Source organism: Lipophrys pholis (assembly GCF_963383615.2).
Source record: "Lipophrys pholis genome assembly, chromosome: 2".
NCBI classification, from domain to species: domain Eukaryota; kingdom Metazoa; phylum Chordata; class Actinopteri; order Blenniiformes; family Blenniidae; genus Lipophrys; species Lipophrys pholis.
Window position 1 is genome coordinate 12,281,082 of NC_137636.1, and position 19,382 is coordinate 12,300,463.

General features: G+C 39.3%; 1 protein-coding gene across 2 annotated transcripts in view; it reads right to left on the reverse strand.

Moving 5' to 3' along the window:
• The window catches only part of tjp1a (tight junction protein 1a), a 104,244-nt gene that overhangs the window by 14,221 nt on the left and 70,641 nt on the right, over positions 1–19,382 (reverse strand). For both annotated transcript variants that reach the window (XM_080489771.1, XM_080489772.1), the window contains 17 exons: positions 15,827–15,883; positions 14,703–14,827; positions 14,293–14,395; positions 13,861–14,176; positions 13,549–13,652; positions 12,491–12,659; positions 12,176–12,311; positions 8,045–8,184; positions 7,281–7,386; positions 6,903–7,053; positions 5,450–5,558; positions 5,124–5,343; positions 4,047–4,231; positions 3,849–3,944; positions 2,734–2,760; positions 609–691; positions 38–248 (listed from right to left, as the gene is read on the reverse strand). In XM_080489771.1, the coding sequence (XP_080345897.1) occupies positions 38–248; positions 609–691; positions 2,734–2,760; positions 3,849–3,944; positions 4,047–4,231; positions 5,124–5,343; positions 5,450–5,558; positions 6,903–7,053; positions 7,281–7,386; positions 8,045–8,184; positions 12,176–12,311; positions 12,491–12,659; positions 13,549–13,652; positions 13,861–14,176; positions 14,293–14,395; positions 14,703–14,827; positions 15,827–15,883 (2,338 nt within the window). The remainder of the gene's footprint in view (positions 1–37; positions 249–608; positions 692–2,733; positions 2,761–3,848; positions 3,945–4,046; positions 4,232–5,123; positions 5,344–5,449; positions 5,559–6,902; positions 7,054–7,280; positions 7,387–8,044; positions 8,185–12,175; positions 12,312–12,490; positions 12,660–13,548; positions 13,653–13,860; positions 14,177–14,292; positions 14,396–14,702; positions 14,828–15,826; positions 15,884–19,382) is intronic.

A 19,382-nucleotide genomic window follows, 5' to 3' on the forward strand; every position in this document is an offset into this window, starting at 1 on the left:
AGATGACACATCTTTTTCTCTCCTCAGCAGGACTCACTGGTGAAGAGGTGGTGGTTGTTCTTCCTTAATTTGAGGGCTCGCTCATAAAGCTTCCTCGCACTCTTTCTGGACTCGGAGCAGAGGCGGGTCCTCATGTTCTTCACACCCTGCTTAGTGTCTGGATTGAGAAACACCACAATTGGATACCACTGGGCGTAGTTCAGACGATCCACTGCATTGGGGGTAATGTCCAGCACTGCATGTTTATCCTACAATCACATAACACAGATAAAATATAAAAACATTTACAATATGTGTAATAAGGTAAATTCCACAATGTTTAAAAAAGACCTTCAAATATAACTGATGAACTATAGTTTCATCTATAATGTGCATCTGATGTAGTGGTCATTTGAGTTTGTTTGTATTTTACTGTGGCACAGTCACAAAAAACAACCTTGTTTCGCCAAAAGCAAAAAGAAGTACAGTGTGCAATACACCAGGTGGCAGCAGTGAGCTGTGCATTCGTTTGTGGCTCCTCACTATCATTTTATTATCAAAACAAATCCGTCAAAGGATGTCTCTATCTGTCTTTGTAATACAACACATTAATATTTAGTGTCACTCACTCGGTCGATGATCTGTTTAATGGTGTGCAGGCGAATGATGCCAGAGCTTTTCTGGTCCGTTCCAGCGTCCCTGGGTTCACTCTCTACAAAAGACAAATAAGACAGTTGCAGCATCACATCACAACAAGAGACCAACAACAATAAATACAGGCTGTGCCCTAATTAGACATCCTTGTAGCGTGCAGTTGTCGAGTCCTATAAATAGATCAGTTAAATAAAGAACAATAATCTTCATATAGGAGAAGACAAGTGTACGTTTATGTAAAATATAGAGAAAAACAGCTAGATATTATTGACAAATATGAGGACAGCAGCCAATTCATGCAACAGTCATTAGGTATTTTAGGCAAATTTAGGGAATAAAATCCAGTGCCTTAATGAAATTGTGTGTGCAAGTGCATATAGCAGTAAAATAAAATATGGTGCAGAAAACATGTTATGTGAGCAGCATTGACAATAAATATGCACATACAAGAGCAGGAGGGTCATTTGGGATTAATGAAACTACAGTGTCATTGTAAGCCTTAGGGATTTAAGCAAGGATGTGAAGAGGGGTTTATGATTCAAACAAAGATAAGCAATGGCTTCTTGACTGGAAACATGAGGTTCATAAGAGGGCAGTCTTCTCACATCGTTCAGTACAGTAAGGACTCAAACACATGAAGGACCAAGCTTTGTATCTAATAGGATCTATTGCTTGCAAGTACGGTTCGAGCTCGCCAGAATGTTCTTACTTTTATAAATAGCAAATAAATATATAGCCATGCATGCACAGGTTCAAGCATATGCAGCAAAGTAGACAATATTGAAGTGCAACATTTACTGTTATTTTCCTTATGTAGGGTAAACTCTGACAGTCGTAATAAAAGTGGAGCAGAGACAAACATAACATTGATTGGATCTGACACGGCAAGCCCACTTTCCACCTTAGCCTGGACGGACTAAGTATAAATGCATTTTATGCACAATACATGTTGGCTTTGCGCTTACTTGTTTTACATTGTCTATTATTAGACACACAGGTATTTGTTATAACACACCTCCTCAGCATTGCATAGCGTTTACATTAAAACAAGTATGTTTGATAATTTTGTCTTACATTTCACCTACTCTGGAAAATGTTTATAGTTTCAAAAAATATTCATTTAGTCTTTCCAACACCTGCAAAATCTAGTATAAGGTTAAGCAAAATATGGAGAGTAAAACCTGATATTTTGAGCAACTTTCCTTTGAAATTAAGCTTTACAGTAACGCCTTATCAAGTTATTATCTTATTTCCTCTTTAATCTGCAGTATGATCCAATTATCAGGAAATCTAAGTTGAAATATATTGGAAAGAAGGGACTGCAAAAGTTCCATTCGTAGATTCATAACTTTCTTTTTTCATGAAATGTATGCCAGAAATTGTAATGTTTTACTAAAAGCCTACACACATCTTGGTTTCAGCTGCTTGTTAAAATGAGTGGCTCTTCATGCAACCTAGCAGTTGTCATTTTACAAGATGAGTCCTGCATTTAGGAGGGGAATACCACTGAATTCAATTAAATTATTCCAGCATGCAGAGAAGTGGACTTACAAAACACATATATGGACACTAGTGTATCGTTTTCATAAGTAGGAACAAGAAGATATCATACTGACATACAGCTTCATAGGGACTTGAAGTGAAGGACACTTAAAGGTTTTGATTAAATTTTAATTCAATCCAAGAGATGCTGGTTTCAAATGTGCAAAATCAGATCAGGAATAATGCAACACAGATTTCATGTGTTAGTTTTGTCTACAACAAAGTGTGATTTCAAGATTAAATGTTCTTCCCCCACAAAGAGAAGTCTTGTGAAGAACTCGCTGTGTGTCAGTATGATATTGTTTTTCTTTAGTCTCGAGTCTCCTTTTGCAAGGTTTCGTTGTTGAAATGTATTCAAGGGAGTTGCTGCCAAATATGATGACTAAAGAAAATTAAATTAAGTGCTATTCCCCTATATGCATTAACCAGGCAATCAATGGCTGTTGTTTTAACATCTACAGAGTAGGGAGCTAGCCACCACACACCAGTTCATAGATTATCTGCCATTCACTGAACCAAATGAAAACAAAAGAAAATTTAATGCACTAAGAGACATACTTTCCCCTCCTTGTGGTTGTTGTGTTTCTGAAAAGAAAATACAGTTACACAAACATCACTGGAGTTGTGCAAATAGACATCAATGAATGGAAACACTTTGTGTGGGCGTGTACGGAATGTGTTTGGTTGCACTGGCATGTGGGGTTATTGCACTTCGAGTAATTGAAATTTGATACCAAGTGTTGAAATTAAAAACCTGCATTAGAGAGGCGGGTAATTTCAAGGAGTAAGAGGAGGTGGATAAGGACCAAAATTAAAACGAGTGTTCAGCTCTGCCTGAAGGCTGGAAGAGTGAAGGAAAGACTGAGAAAAAGGTCACAAAGAACGGAGGAAATAACTGAGGCAATCTGACTGGAACAAAAATGGGAAAAGTCTCACAGTGGGAGTGGAAGCAGGATGAAGGCCATCAGGTGAAAACAAATCTCATGTATAAATACAGTTCTTTTGAGAATTTAAATGTTGAATGTAATATTTTGCTTACAATGTTATTTAAATGTGTGTTTCAGTGATGTTGGCTGTATTTCAACAGAAAAAAATCGGTATGTTCTGCACTCATAACTATATGGAGCTGTTCAGATGTCATAACAAATAAACATTTACATAGCTGCTTTCACATATGTATGACACATTAACTTTCTAATTATTCAACCAGTCTCTTTATAGAGGGAAAACAGTCACAAGAAATAGTGACGCCCAATGAATGTCTGTTTTTTTACAGAAGCTACTCACTAGGTTTACTAATGGGATTAATTTGTTCTGAGACAAAACATTTAACAGAGTATATTTTTCTTAGTGTGTAAAATCCCTCTGGAAAAAAAATATATAACCAAGCTAAAAACAATTAAAACTTAACTGGAGGAAATGGTTTAGTTGTAATGACCATGAACTTTCTTTTTGCAGTGGAGAGCTTCAGAGAACCCACTGAACTGTAAAAGATGCTCACACCTAGGAGGAGAAATTGGGGGGAATTCTACAGGTAGTATTTCTAATAGCCATTCGTCCTGTGATACTTGAGAGGAAATGCCTCAACTGTGACAATGTGTGATGAGTAAATTTAGTTATGTACTCCCAGACAAAGACTCAAGGTAAGAATGTAAAAGAAAGCATGAACTTACTTGCTAGTTCAAAGACATCCGGCTCCTCCCTGGCCAGTTTCTCTCTTGCTACGTCTGCTATGGGCCCGAAGATGACCACAGGCCTCAAGAACCCAGCTGAGTTGCAACATCATGGAGATTAGTTCATGCGGTTGAAAACTTGCGTTACTGAATCAATACACACATTGAAACGGGAGTATTACTATCTTTTGTTCTCACCTTCCCTCAGCACCACCCTCTCGTAGGCAGGGAACTTGGTCTGAACCGGTTGGGCCGACAGGTCCTCCCTGCTTTTCCGCAAATTTCTCTTTGAGCTTCGCAGACCTCTGAACCTCCAGAAGTCCGCTCTGTCACCTCCTGGTGTTTTAGGGAGGGTGTACTGCACACTGGACAGCTGCTCCGCTCTGAACAAGGGAGGAGTAGTGAGGTGTACAGTCAGCTGGAAAGTATTTCAGTCAATAACTGTAGCTGTAGGAGAGCCCTGCTTATAATACCGCAGTATCTAAACACAAGCTGTGAATGGTCATCACATTGTGATTATGTGGTAATCATTACTGGCTGAAGGTATGCTGATATAGACTTAAAAATGACACTTTATACTAAAAGGCATTAATCCTCTACGGGAAGAGAAATGTTATCAGCTTATGTGGTAAGTATTCACATTATGAAAAGTCCAAAAATAATTTATTTGATAACTTCCCACACCAGTGACACCTTGCTTGGTATTCACTACTTGGATTAATATAAACTCTGTATAACAGTTTATTCCATTGTTGTAAGTCTTGAACACATCACATTTTGAAAAGGTTCAAACTGCTGAGAAGCTTAGATGTGTATAATGTTTAATACAAAGGACACAAATACACACTGCATGTGTAAAGTTGTGTCTTTTCTTTTATATCAGGAAGATGAGGAATGTCTTCATCAACATTGCCAGTGAAGGCTGTTGAGACAAACATAGATGCATTTGGCTAGATAACAATGATTACTACGTATCTTCAGATGCTGACACAGTGGATTTTATCTCACAACACACGATGTGTTGAACTGACTTATTTTGAAAACAAATCCAGTTTATAACACTCTACACCAGAGAAGCACGTTATTCCCACAAAACAAATAAATGTATGAAACGCAGCAGAACAAAAACAATGAAAGAAAGGATTGAATGAAAAATGAGCGTCACCTCGATCTGACGAACCACAGTATTTTCATGACAAGGTTTTTCCATTCATAAAGTGCCAAAACAAGCAGTGCAGGTACACAAAGAAGCATGTGACCAGAAACCTATTTTACCTGTTCTTGTTTGGGATGATGCCTCGTTCCACTTCCTGGTGGTTCTTGCCGATACGGATCGCAAGCCAAGATCCTAGTTTCCCATTGTAGAGTGTATCTACTACGCGGAACACCTCCCCCTTGTTAAAGCTCAGTCCATACGGCGACTCTTTCTCATATTCAAAATGAGTCCGAATGTAGAAGGAGTCCCCTACGTCGGATTCCACTATCCTCCGATACACTGAAACCAATGCAGAAAACAGAATCATACTTTAAAACATGTATTTCTTTGTTTATCTGCTGACTTGTTTTCATGGCTCAATACAGTACTTAAAGTCGTCACTTACCATCTTTTTTCTTCTGGGCCAGAATGGTAACTTCCTCTCCTCTTGGGAGATCCAGCAGAAACAGCACAGCCTCTTCGCGGATGATGTTTGCAAAATCAACATTGTTCACCTATACATGAAGGGTACAAACAATGAACTTCTGCTGCTTACAAAAGTGTACAACACAAACTAAAACAATTATGTTGAAAATTCCAAAGTTGGAAGGAACTTTAAAAAGCTGATGGTTCCAAGTGCATTTCAAGCTTTCTTTTGTTTTTGAGAAACCATTTCTAAAAAGCGTCAACAGCCAGCAGATTCCATGGATTAAGTCAAACGGACGAAAGTGAAAGCTGCTCAACAAAAGCAAGGCGGAGTATTCCCTAAAAACACGGCAGCTTCCTTCCATCTCCTGCGACTGTCCTGAACACAATGACTATTGTTTATTGACTCTGCTTGAGGGGCAGCGGGGGAACCAGAAACACATGGACTGAGTCACTGAACCAGAGAAAGGCACCTTCATCTTTCCCAGAAACACTAGGGCCTGAAGTCTTTATCTCCAGCAGCATGCCGTGAGCAAAGGAAAACCACCTGAAGATGGAAAACAATGTCCTGGAAGTCTCTGCGGTGTGTTTGAACAGTGTGAGGGATACTCTCAGTGCAAAAAGAGGCCTTCAGTGTGAAACAGGATAAACACAAATCAGTACAGTTAAGATGACATATGATTATCGAATTAACTGAGGGATTTATCTATCAAATACTTTGTAAATTTTATTTCTAAGGGGAAAAAAATACATGTTGCACAGCAGGTGTAACGCAGAAGCGTCAATATGAGACCAGATCCAACTCTGACATCAAGAGTGTTTTCATCAACATTGTTACTCAAGTGTTCAGTGGAACAAATACTCAACTGTTAGAAGGTCAAAGTTCCAGAATGACTTCTATTGTGTCCTCACATTGAAAACAAGGGGAGTCTTGACATGGAGCAGAGACTGGGAATGACTCACTGACTAATAGATACATTGTACTGTATTCCCAACGTCTCTTTACACAGAACAAAATCTTGTGTGGCCATGGATCGAATAGTTTCACGACTCATATCTACATTATCTAAGCCAATGTGGGCAGCTTCAGCGTTGCAACTTTAACACCACATGCCCTTGACATGGGGAATAAAATATTTTAAGTCACTTTTTTCAAAACCTAAAAAACACAAAGCTTCTCAGCACCGAAACAAAACATCCAAACTGCCATCTCGGATGCAAAGTATATTGTAAGGGTTTTGTTAAAGTTACCATTTAGTTCTAAAACGCCATGTAGTAGTGCATGTCTAAAAAGTGGTAAAGCAAACACTACAGGTGACGCCCAGGTTTCTGGAGGAAAATGAGGTTTACTTCTCTGCTCAATAGCTATAAAACCTACTGAGAAGCAGTTGCTAAAAACAACACTCATGTTGCAACAACAAAGCTCAATGTACCCTGAGAATCTGGTCTCCCTCCTCCAGCCCCTCCTTGGCTGCAGGACTGTCTTCCAAAACTCCTGCCACAAATATTCCCACATCGTTGCCTCCTGCTAACCGCAGACCGACACTCTCTCCCTTCTTGAACTTGACCAGCTTCATGCTCGGCCTGCAGGAAAAACAAAAGGTAGATCAACAAAAGTGAGTCAAAAACATCCACAAAGGAAAATTCTGACAGCAAGTATGTGGCATGACAGGAACAACACATTGAAATCTTTCTTTCGCAGACAAAGTCGATCAATCTTTCAAATGGACACCTTTTGTTTATGATATGAAAATGAACAAAAAAACCACACTTTTTACAAATAATGTCACAAGAGCTGTGGTATTATTTACCTGAGAATGCTGTCATCGTGACCAGCGCTGGGTACAGGAGCATCTGAAGGGCTGACGGGCAGATCCACGTCAGGCTGACCGGGCTGTGCATAGACTGGCTTTGGTTCTGCCACAGACAAACACACCAGATAACGTGACGCTTTCATACAAATAATAATAAAAACACTTCTTTCAGGTTGTGTTAAGCATAGTTCTTGCAAAGCATACACCGATCAGTCATGATATAATGACCACCAGCATAATATCCAATAGGTCCCCTGTTGCTCCCCATACAAGGTAACCTGATGTGCTGTGTTTTGAAATACCTGTTAAACAAAACAGCAATCTGAGCTACAGTAGCTTTTATGTTGGATTAGACCACACAGGCCAACTCTAGCTTCCCACACACATCAGTGAGCCTTGGAATCCACCAATTACCAGCACTAATGATACTTTCTGCCCACTGCAGGCAGGGAACTCCACACAAAAGCTGCAGTTTTGGTGATGACCAAGAAGACCAATCATCGGAAAACTATCAAGATTACCTATATGTTTTGGTTACAACACATATCTCCAACAGTCTTTATATAAACAGCAGTCAAGATTAAGGGTATTTAGATGTGCCAAATGGTAAAAGAGGCATTTCTCTGTGCTCCACAATGAGACATATAGGATAAATGATTAACTTCCCCCTAGAGCGGATTTACAGCCTAAACTGAACTATAATGTCCTACATGTTGAAAGACATGACAAAGGTGAGTAATGACAGGTAGAAGTTTCTTTACCAGGCAGCGGGGGTAACTGTTTGTCATCTCTGGAACTGGCCTGGTCGCTGGCTTGTGACAAGACGCCATCATCGGAGCTTTTCACTGGTGTGGACATGCCACCTGGTTTGGATGTACGCTCCTCATCTCGACCTCGAAGGCTGAAATACAGGAAAAAAAAAAATCCCATGGAAATTCTGTCTGAGCAAACTATCAAAGCTGCAAGCAGTTTAAAGCTGAAAGTTTATATTAAAACATTCCTGGGATGACTGCAACATTTGCAGTGTGCGGATGACGTGTTGTGTCCTGTGTTTTGTAGTCGCCGTGTCCTGTGCTGAAATTACCACGACAACGCAAACCCAACAGGAAACAGCATGGACCAAGGACTACGTCATAAAGGCACATGGACAAAGAATTTGAATGAAGAGACAATGAGCGGTTAAATAACGGATATGTAGCTCTGCACATTCATTGTTTCATGTTGTGAGTTCTTCATGGAGACATTTCTGTCTCTTTTTAGGTTGCATGGTTGATCCAATATGTCAGTGACAAACCACATTCCAACCAGAAGCTAATCAACATTAATGAGAGGAGACAGAGTTTATGTTTTTTTAACCAACTAGCTTTTTTTTTTTTTTTTTTGGAAGGTGGATAACAACTTGCACATATACTGACTTTGCTCAGTACAATCACACAGGCAGAAAAAGAAAAATCAGACTCAGCTCAGGCTCCCACCATAAACTCCAGGGTTGGGATAGTTTCTGTTTAACCTAAATAACATAAATAAAGTGTGTGTGTGTGTGTGTGTGTGTGTGTGTGTGTGTGTGTGTGTGTGTGTGTGTGTGTGTGTGTGTGTGTGTGTGTGTGAGAGAGAGATGTCAAACAGGGGAGAAAGAGCTCTGCAGCTTAAAACAATGGTGGAATTCCAGTCTGATCACATGACTGCCTGCTGGCACAGTACTTGAGCAGTATCCAGAAGCTTTTGTGCAAGACTGAAGGTGCAGACTGTGCCACCGGCTCAGACTGCACAGTTTCTCTCAAACCAACCCTCTATTTCTGCTAATGCCGTATAAAAATACAGGGAAAACACAGGGTAGGGACGCTGAGATACGAGATACAATGCATTTAGATTTCTTTCACATGCAAATGACTTAATTGTGCTGCAGCGGTCTGAACTCACCATACTTTTCTCAACATTTTGGGCTTTTCAAGGACCGCAAATTTGTTTTATAGCTCTCAACAGAGGGGACTTTAAAATTAAACTGTTTTGTACAGTTTTATAGCGGGATCCCAGAGGACCATATGAAGAGGTTGTTTTGAAAGAAGAAGTTAAAGGAGAGATGCATCATCTGAATAAATACCAAAAGGAGAAAGACAGATACATGTATGCATGAATGAATAAGTGTGAAAAGGGAGGGGGGGGGAAGAAGAGCGAGAAAGAGACCAAGTGGTGTGGCCTACATTTGATGTTCTTTGCCAGAGAACAACGCTGGAAAAAAGTACCACTCTGACAAATACCTTTTGACAGAAGCTTCTGTTAAATCCTGGTTTTGTAACGCAAGTAAAGACAAATCAGAGCAAGTAAATGTGACGCTGGAACAATGAGATCAGGAGAGATGAATGTGGCACAGCCAGACCAAAAATCCCCAAATGCAACACAATTCTGATCACCGCAATTATACAAGTTTGAAATATTTACAGAACAAGAATAACTGAATTAACATATTACAGCTTTTTGCAAACACAAGGAATACAACAATGCTACATATGTGGAAATAAACAGATTTTTAAAAAATCACATAAGCAACAACTATTCAACAATTGAAAATGAAATACTCACAGAAATGAATCTGTCAAATGAACCATGGTGCTTGTTAAAAGGATGTTATCTTAATTCCTTGACATAGAGCTTTTTTTTGCCTTGATACTACACACACTGAAGCTCAGTGAGACACTGGATGGAGGAATTTACCGAACGTCGATAGTATAAAAAAAAGAAAACACTGAGACCAGCATTGTGTCCTAGAGAAATATAATGTCCCAAAGCACTACAGCCAATCAGATTCAACTAACCATCTGGCTTGGGGCAAAGCACTGTGGGAAGTATGTCAAATTCCTTTGACTCCACCTAAACTGAGAGATAGTAAAAAGGTTCCCTCACGTCACAGTCGAGTAGCAGTCTGACTCAATAACTGGTTAAACGACAACCACATGATAAAACAGGTGCAACTCCTCCTATAACAAGATTTGTTGATTGGATTACTAAACGAAAAAACAAAAATATCTTCTGGTTCTAAGGTTTGATCAGAGAAACAACAACCGTAGTACTGCATTAGATAAGTGCTTCAAGCAAACACATTCAGTCCTGTTGATGCCTTAACTTAGATTGGAAGTCATCTGTAAATCAGTGAACCTGCCTTGTGCATCTCAACAGGAATGAGTACTCCTCAGCCTGAGATAATGCACCATGTAATCAATACTCTATGTGCTCGATGTTAATCTGCTTATGTTGCATGACTGACAAGCAACTACTAAGCAAAATCATTTTAACAAGCAGCATAGTGAACTATTATGCCGCAGCTATAATAGAGCCACATATCGTATGTCAATCTGAAGAAGTCGCTTTATATTTTATTAACGGGTTTCTTGTTAGTGATTTTAACTTCCATATTGATAAAGTTAAAGACAGAAAAGTCATGGAAGTTGTACAACTTTTAGAAACACAGGATTTTAACCTGCATTTTACAAAACCCCACTAATAACCAAGAGCATACATTAGATTTAGTCGTTTCTCATTGCTTAAGCTTAAACATTGAGTATATTTCAGATGTTGCCATTTCAGAGCAACGCTATGTTGTTGTTTTTTCTTTTTTACAACTATAACAAACATAAACACAGTAACTATGAACACAAAAAAGCAACAAACTCAAATCATTTTATAAATATTTTCCATAATATACTTTTATATATCAGTGAATGAAAATGTGGACATTTTTCTTGTCAACCGTTATCTATTTTTTTTTATATATATATATCTTAGTGTACCTTTTAACATTACTAAGTATTTTTCTTATAAATTTCATTTCTAAATTGTGATTATTATTATTATTATTATATTAAATCACCATGCCATTGTCAGCTTTATGATTTAATCTGTTGTAGTCTTCTCTAAAGTTTCTTCTCAATGTTAAACTGATGTTATTAAATGTCTATGTATTTGTGGTTCTGTATAAATTATGAAGCAATTTGAGCTGCATTTTATGCATGAAAGAGAATGTATAAATGGAGCTATTATCATTTACTTTTATTATCTGCTCCAGTGAAATATTTGCATAGGTTACAAAGTGCTAAAATGAAATATTTATACTTATACCGATTTAATTATCAAATACAAATATGCATCAACTTTTAGCAGAGGCCAATAACATGTGCCATCTTTTCTCATTGCACCCAATGACAAAATCAGAGGCAAACATGTACAATCATTTGAGTTTGACTGATTGAACGCTCAATTCTTACTGGCTGAGAAAACCTTCTGCATGCCCTCTGTAAGCACTCTTTTCCCATCTATGCATCACCCACAAGAAACTATTCAACCTCTAAATAAGATCAACAACTTACTGGAACCTGCAACTGGCTGAAAGAAAAGAAGAGCAAAGGAGAGGACAAAGACAGACAACAGATGATACAATGAATTTTAAGACTATGGCCGTATCTACAAAGACTAAAGGCAGATAGAATTCATGAAATATATTTTTCACGTGAGTAATAAAAATGAAAAAAAAAAAAAAAAAAAAAAAAAGACATCAAATGTATTTGGAGTGAGTATAAAATGCCTCTTTGCACTTTTAAAATAAGACCTTAGTGCATCGGGAGATGGATCAATCCCTCGTCTCCTCTCCTGTTCTCTCGTGGACCCTCATTATTGGGAGTCATTGATGGCTCCGGGGAGTGTGTGATGGTTTATGCATGTTACGTCTTCATCTATTGATTGATGTGTTAGACGTGTGAGGTGGTTACTCAGCACCCACTCACCTGTGGGTGTGAGCTTGATATATGAAGTTGGTGCTGGCTGTGGATGTATGACTCTGTCATGCGTGATGGCAGAGTCGCATCACCAGACTTCCCATCAACTGTGTGCATTTTATCTACCTGCCATTGCTGATCTGTCGCGGTGAGTGACGGAGATGGTCTGAAATTTCCGGTCTGTCGGGCGATCGCGATCGACTTCCTCTCCCGTGGGATCGATTGGAATGATCGGATGTCAGTGAATGAATCTCTGAAATGTCTGTGAAATTGAAATTGGGAATATATTAGCATTTCATCAAGGAAAAAATTTTACAAGATTAACAGCCCATGTCCTGGTAATCACCCCTCAGCATACAAGAATATTCAGATATTTGGTTTGAAGAGGAGGAAAAAAGATTAAGCTCTATCCAACAACACTGTGCATGACAGGGACCTCACCATCTCTGTCGGAGTTATTGGCTGATGGGATGCTGTCATCAAGGTCAGGAATGTTGAGTAGTGTGGCGCGTTCATCTCTTTGCACTACCATTTTCAGCTTGCCCTTTGACCTCTCAATCAGCTTCTTGGCGTCTATCAGTGACAGGTTCTCTGTAACGGTGCCGTTGATCTGAATATTAAGAGAAAAAGCAAGTCTTCAATGAAGAGAAAGAGAGGAAGGTGGACCTTTGTGGTGACTAGTGCCATTTTTAGAGATTAATACATGGGCTGCTGGTAAGGTTCCTGTCACTGGTGCTTGTGGATTCTGTGTTGGCTGATCAAAAGTTGAACTACATTCATTAAAAATATTTTTATAGCATATGTTGGTTCTTGATCTGTCATATTTTACTTAAAATCATACACTCAGTAAAATTGACACTTCAGCTACACTCAAAAACTGAGTGTAGCTGAAATAAAAACTCCAGCGCAAAGGAATGTGGGACATTTCTATTGGTAGGTCTGCATACTAATGGTTCATATCATGTTCTACATCGTCCATATCATCTCTCACTTTCAGCAGATCATAAATTACAACCCCACAGTAGTAAAAACGTTTTGCAAGCATTCCCCCTTTTAGCTCACATGTTTATAAGATTACTTAAATCAAATGATTACACGTTTCCTTTTGGACAAATGTTTCTTTTCCAAATAATTCACCCATTAAAAACATTCTAATAGAAATAAAAGATAGAAGTTTTTTCAGGACTGCGTTCAGTGTGGGGAATGGTATGGAGGCAGATTCTATTAGATTGTGTAACTGTTTGCCTTTACTTTCCAATTTTACTGCCGTATATTTTCTAACGTATCCTTTTTTTTTTTTTTTTTAAATAGTGTTTGTGTATTTTTTAAATATTTGTTAAATGAAATCATAACTAGGTGCTGCTTCCATCTTGGCCAGAACTCCCTTGAAAAAGAGATCCTGCAATCTCAATGGGACTCAACTGGTTAAATAAAGGTAAAATAAAAAAATTGATAAATAAAAAGCCGGTTTGTCATAAAAAACTGAATCTGTCTCTCACCTTTAGTACCACATCTCCTTCCTGGATGTTTCCATCTCTGGCGGCGAGGCTCTCAGGAGAAATGTCTTTCACAAAGATGTGGCTGGCCAGCCGCAGTCCATATTCTGCTTATACATCAATTGATAAATAATAAAATTTTAAATTATAACACTGCTTTGCATGAGTTGTCGTCAATGTTTTTTGTGAGTACCAGTAATGTACATGAAATTGTATCAAGTGAAATATCCCTTTCAGTTTATTTCTAATAGAATTCTTTGAGTTTCATGTCAGTTGATAGTGTAGCTATGAACACGTTCACACTGTATTGCCCACCTTCATTTTTGCGAGACTTGACGAGCGTGACCTTGGATGGCCTGGGTGGAGCAGAGGAGGTTTGTGATCGGCGATCAGAGCGCGGTGAGACACTCCTCTCCCGCGAGGCACTGTGATCCCGTCGCCCGCTGCTGCTCCGCTCACGATCGGGACGCCTGCCCGTGCCCGCGCCTCCGCTTGCACCTCCATAGGCACTTTGGCCATCGCGGTGCTCGTAGCCATCTTCCTCATCACTGTCTTCTTCATGCTCAGACATTGTCTCTCTATCACCTGGCCGCGACACTGGGATTTGTACTTTCCTTTTCCTTCGAATAGTCTTAAGTAAAATACAAATTCAAAAGAGATTTTAAAGAAATAGACTTCATTTCATCACATCTGATATACATAAAGCTTAAATGCAGCAGTCATTCAGAGAAATAGTGTCCAACTTACTATCTTTGCATTTTTTCCACTCTTGCGTAGTTGCTGTACAGCGTAGGCATGTTCTACATTGTCCATAGAAACTGCATTGACCATCACCACTCGATCATTTTCCCTAGGAAAAAAAGAAAAATGAACAATCAATTAAGATATTTAATGGTCTATATACTTTTTTTTTTATTAAACTATTAACCCATTTGTAAGTATCTCTTTGTAATTGCAGGAGAAATTTGTGTGCGGCTTTTTTTCCAGCTGGACGTGACATGATTTAATCCTACATATAAAGCTCAACACATTTATCCAGGTAGTCATCCAGTTAGAAACATTTTTGTTTGTGTTACAAGCTTAAATGAAAACTTCAAATAAATATATTAAGCTGCCTTTCACTTATCTTAAGTTTGTGAAAAATCTTCAAGACTTACTGTAGAAGACCCTCGGCAGGGCCTCCTTTCAACACATCGGAAATCACAATGGATGTCTCTCCACTCTGGAAGTGAGGGTTGTCTCTCCCACCTGAGATGGCAATGCCAAACCCAAATCCTGGGGCCTATATACACAAAAATACACACTGACTGATACAGCAAAAATGGCAAAGACATTAGAGTTATGCGAGGGTTTTACTGTAAGCATGTTAACAGTTAACAGGGTCAATTCAGTCTAATTATCAGCAAAACTGCTGAAGGGGTTTTAAAGTTTAGGGAACTGACTGCATTCAAGTGTTTCTAAATTTTCCAAAAAGCTTCCAAGGAAGTTTTGAGGACTGCTTTGCTTTTGGCTTCCCAAGCAGCGCATGCCATGTGATGTAAATGGATAATCTTACAACCACAACAATACAGTAGAGCTGAGTAGTGTAGGTCACACTGGGCCGCTACTTTAGCCTCTATAAAGCTGCTACTAATTAGATTATAGAGACCAGACCAGTCTAGACAGGTGCTCTACACAATCCTATGACACAGCAGCGTCAAGTATCTTGACTTTACCATCTCAAACAAAAGCACACTCAAAAATTCACGATCAAAACGATAAGTAGAATCCTTCTCTCTGAGGTGAGTCAAGCTTGGAATAATCTTGTACATTATAATATGTAATTCTGATTGTGCACAGGGTGATTCACTGATGAAACATGCAATAGCGACTAATACTGAAGGCACAATCCATCAAAAGTTAAGGAATCTAAACAAAGACCATCTTTCTGCTGCACTGAGGAGAAACGCATGCTGCCAACAGGAAGGAAGTGAAATGAAGTAGTAGGGAAGCGAGTCCTGATTTTTGTCTTCCTTTCGCCTTGTTTCCTGCCATCTGGGTTCCCTGACTATTGTTTCACGAGCACACATCCTGCTGCTACAGCTGGGCCTCTCAGCACAAAGAGAGAAAGGAGACATGGATGGGCAGAGGATGGAAAGGAACCGGGAGGGAAAAGTGAAGAACACACAAGATGTCGTACAGGATCGGGATGCCAGAGACAGATAGAGCAGGAAAAAGACAAATGAGGGGAAAAAAAAAAAAAAAAAGAGGATAGAATCGATAAATGACAGTAAACACTTACCCTGTGAAGGGTCACTGTGTGCTGTTCCCATATGACTGTTTCCTCCATCGCTGCACTCTGCAACACAAGATACAGGAGGGAAATGATCAGTATCCTGAAGTCAGTTAATTAGCTACATGTGTGCGAGTGGGATCATGTACATTCACCATGTGATGGTTTCTGATTTTGTGCTATTCTCGTAGGCATAGGGTGAGACTGGTTATGGCCAATTCACGGGACTGTTTTGTGATGTTATAGGAATGCTTCCAATATACTGAGAGGTGGAAGTAAGTGTAAAAGGTGCTTGCAGTGTTGTGAGAGCATACTTCCATTTATTAATCTCACCAGGACACACTTTTTGTCAGATTTTGTCACACCTTGAGTCAGTAGAATACAGCACATTAACTACATTGAAAAATTTAAATACTGCTGACGTTTTCATGTTACCTTTTCAGTCGGTGAGTAGGTCTGTAGTTATGAGCTACGAAACCTCGCCTACTCATTTGTGAAAAGATTTTGAATGAGAAATGCGGCGTAAAGACCAACTAAACATTTATATATTATTTCTAGCTGGGTTACTGGGAAAAGCTGCAGCAACTATGGCATATAGCTGCTCTGCAATCTCACTATAATGGATTAACAATTATTCTTGGCTGCAATATTTTGCTTTCCTTTCATTTATTTACATCATCGCATATGGGCTTCTTTCTATCTGTTATGTCTGTATCCAAGTACGTTTCTGAAACATGAGTAAGGAAATATATCATACTCCCAATAAGGAGAATCCGGTTGTAATAATATTTCTATTATCAGGTCAAGTGGATGCTCTTCACATTGTATATCAAACAGCACAAACTCCCAGTGTGCTATGTATCCAGCATTAAATTACAGCTTTCCCTCTAGCTGATGCAGCAACACTGCTGCCCTGTCTGTCTGTCTGCCTGCCTGCCTGCCTGCCTGCCTGCCTGCCTGCCTGCCTGTCTGCCTGCCTGCCTGCCTGTAGGGAGTAATGGTACAGCTGCCTGTGGCAGAGTGCTGAGTGCAGTTCAATGTTGAAGGGGAAGGAAAAAGACATAAACACCACCACACGTGGCAGGGTGCTCATTTACAATGCCTTCTATAATCAGACATTTTAAATAACACACCATGTCATCCATCCACCCTGTCATTGTGATAATCTCACTACTTCACCCCTTCATCATCACCTAATCCCCAAAGCAGCCCACACATCATCTTTACCGTCATTATGGTCATTAGTGTCATCACCTTCCTGGACCCTAAATATACAGTTTGCAGCAGGTTCACACTGCAGGGCTGCTATCTGCATGTGACTGAGAGCCACCTGATGAGGGTGTCTAGTGTTTCTTGACATGTCAGGACACACAACACAGCAGGTCTCTTGACAACAGGACAAAACTCGACACACAAAAATCTGGGTAGTAAATTACAAGCGCTTAGATTTGTTTAAAATGTTTAAAAAAAAAAACATAATCAAACATGCCTGTTGCTTTGGATAGGTCTGGCTATATATGCTCACAAGCTCAATCAAGTTAAAATCACTTGCTGTGATGATCAGGCCATGACACTGGGTTTTCATGCACTCTTAGATGATGTGAGGAAGCGTGGTAAACAATGTGAAAAATAAGTCAGGGGAAAGGCAAGTGCAGAGAACGCCACGCTGGATTAAAATGCTCAACGCTAGCTCTGACTGTATCATCCAAGCTACTGGTTGATGCATGTATGCTGAACAACAAATGGATTATTTGGGACTATAGGACAATACTGAGTGCATCCTGAGATATGTCTGTGGCTTTTCACTAAACAAGTATTAAGTGTTTTATTCTTTTTAACTTTTTTTTGAATAAACCATTAGGAATTTAAACCGTTTCTGGATACTTTATACTCACCTCAGGAAAAAACAGGAAGTGATCCACACACAGATATGCTGCACTATTAGATATTTATTGCTGTAATCAATTGTAGTTCTCACTGTAAATCTGAGCGAATTTAATTATTTTCTGACCGATCACTATATAGTTATTTAATAATGTTTTTGACAGGCAATTTCCAAGTAAAAATAACATTTGTCAGAAATGTTCAGTGACACTTAAAGCAGAGGTGGGTCATTTTAATCATCAAAATGATTGAAACCCTCCACCCCGAATATTCATGAATGCAAGAGGCATGCATTTGGAGAGATTCCTCGCTAAAATTAAGCACAGTAAATAAAATCAATAGCTGGTAAAAAAATACACTTAAAGACATGCACTCATGCGTCAACTCTGAAAGCAACATGTTCTTGGTTTTTTGAGTGCGGTGTGTTTGCTATCAAAAATGAGAACAGGGGCTACAGGCCATTGCTTGCCCCTGACTGGTTTGAGTTTTGTAAATGTTAAACTCAGACTCGCAGACATACAAAAAGTGGAAAATAGGTTGTGGTCAGTCTTCTTTCCCTCGTCAGTACTGTATGACAACGACTCAGTTGGCCTGAACCTGAGAAAACACAGTTAACCCTTTGACCCTAATTTCCATGCCAGCTCTTTGTGGATGTTATTTATGTCCATAATTGGCACAGAGCACCCCCCCCCCCCCCCCTCCTACTGTCTGCCACTACGACTCCCACAGTAACGGCACTATTGTGTGAGGGGACCTGACCCATTTAACGGCGGCTCCCCCTTGCATTCCCAAACACATCTATTCCTCTGAAGTGTTTTGTGATATATTCATCCACCCGTTCATCCATTTATTCACCCAACAGTCCAGGCAAAGTAAAAAGGGGCTACTTCGTGGAAAACAACAGTGGGCTGGTCATGTGACCGGGCGGTCAGGCAGGTGGCCTTGTCCTTGAACTGGGGGTTGCACTGATAGGCAGGGGGTGGACGAGAAAGGGGGAGTAAGGCTGTGGGCCTCTTATACAACATACAGGGTGCATGAAACTACAGAGTGACAGGTGAAACAAAAAAAACAGCATTTTATTTTATACTTTGTTGCATCTTTACTGCACACATGCAAAAAGAAACTTTAGTTATCGACTTGAAAATAAATTTGTTAAAAAGTAGAGAAAGAAAATTATAAACTATTTTTTTTCAAATGAATTTCAACAACCCAAAGATCCACACCCACACACAGACCACGAGGCTTGCTAAGGAGGGCTTACAGTAAGTGGTGAGTGTATCAGCTGTAAGTAGATAACATGCTTGTAATAGGAAGAGGAGGTTATGACAGAAAATATGGCAAGGATTAGGTCAGATAACTAGTTTCCCAATAGAGCAAGTGAAACTGCTGTTCTGTGCACCTCAGAGTTTATATCCAGTTGTGTGTTTTGAATGTGCTAAAAACAACTTTGAACCTGTAAAAAAGGTAAATACTACAAAATTCAAAAAGAAGTGGAAAATTCCTTCAAAACAGCATGTATGTTACTTTCTATTTTTGCTATACTTGTTTTTTCATTTAAAGAAAATAAGTAACCCACCACAGGGTACGCTCAGTATTCAAAGTAACCACTATTACTACTTTGTCCACTGGATGTAACACTGTTTAGGCAAACTTGACAGACACACAACTACAATCACTCCAT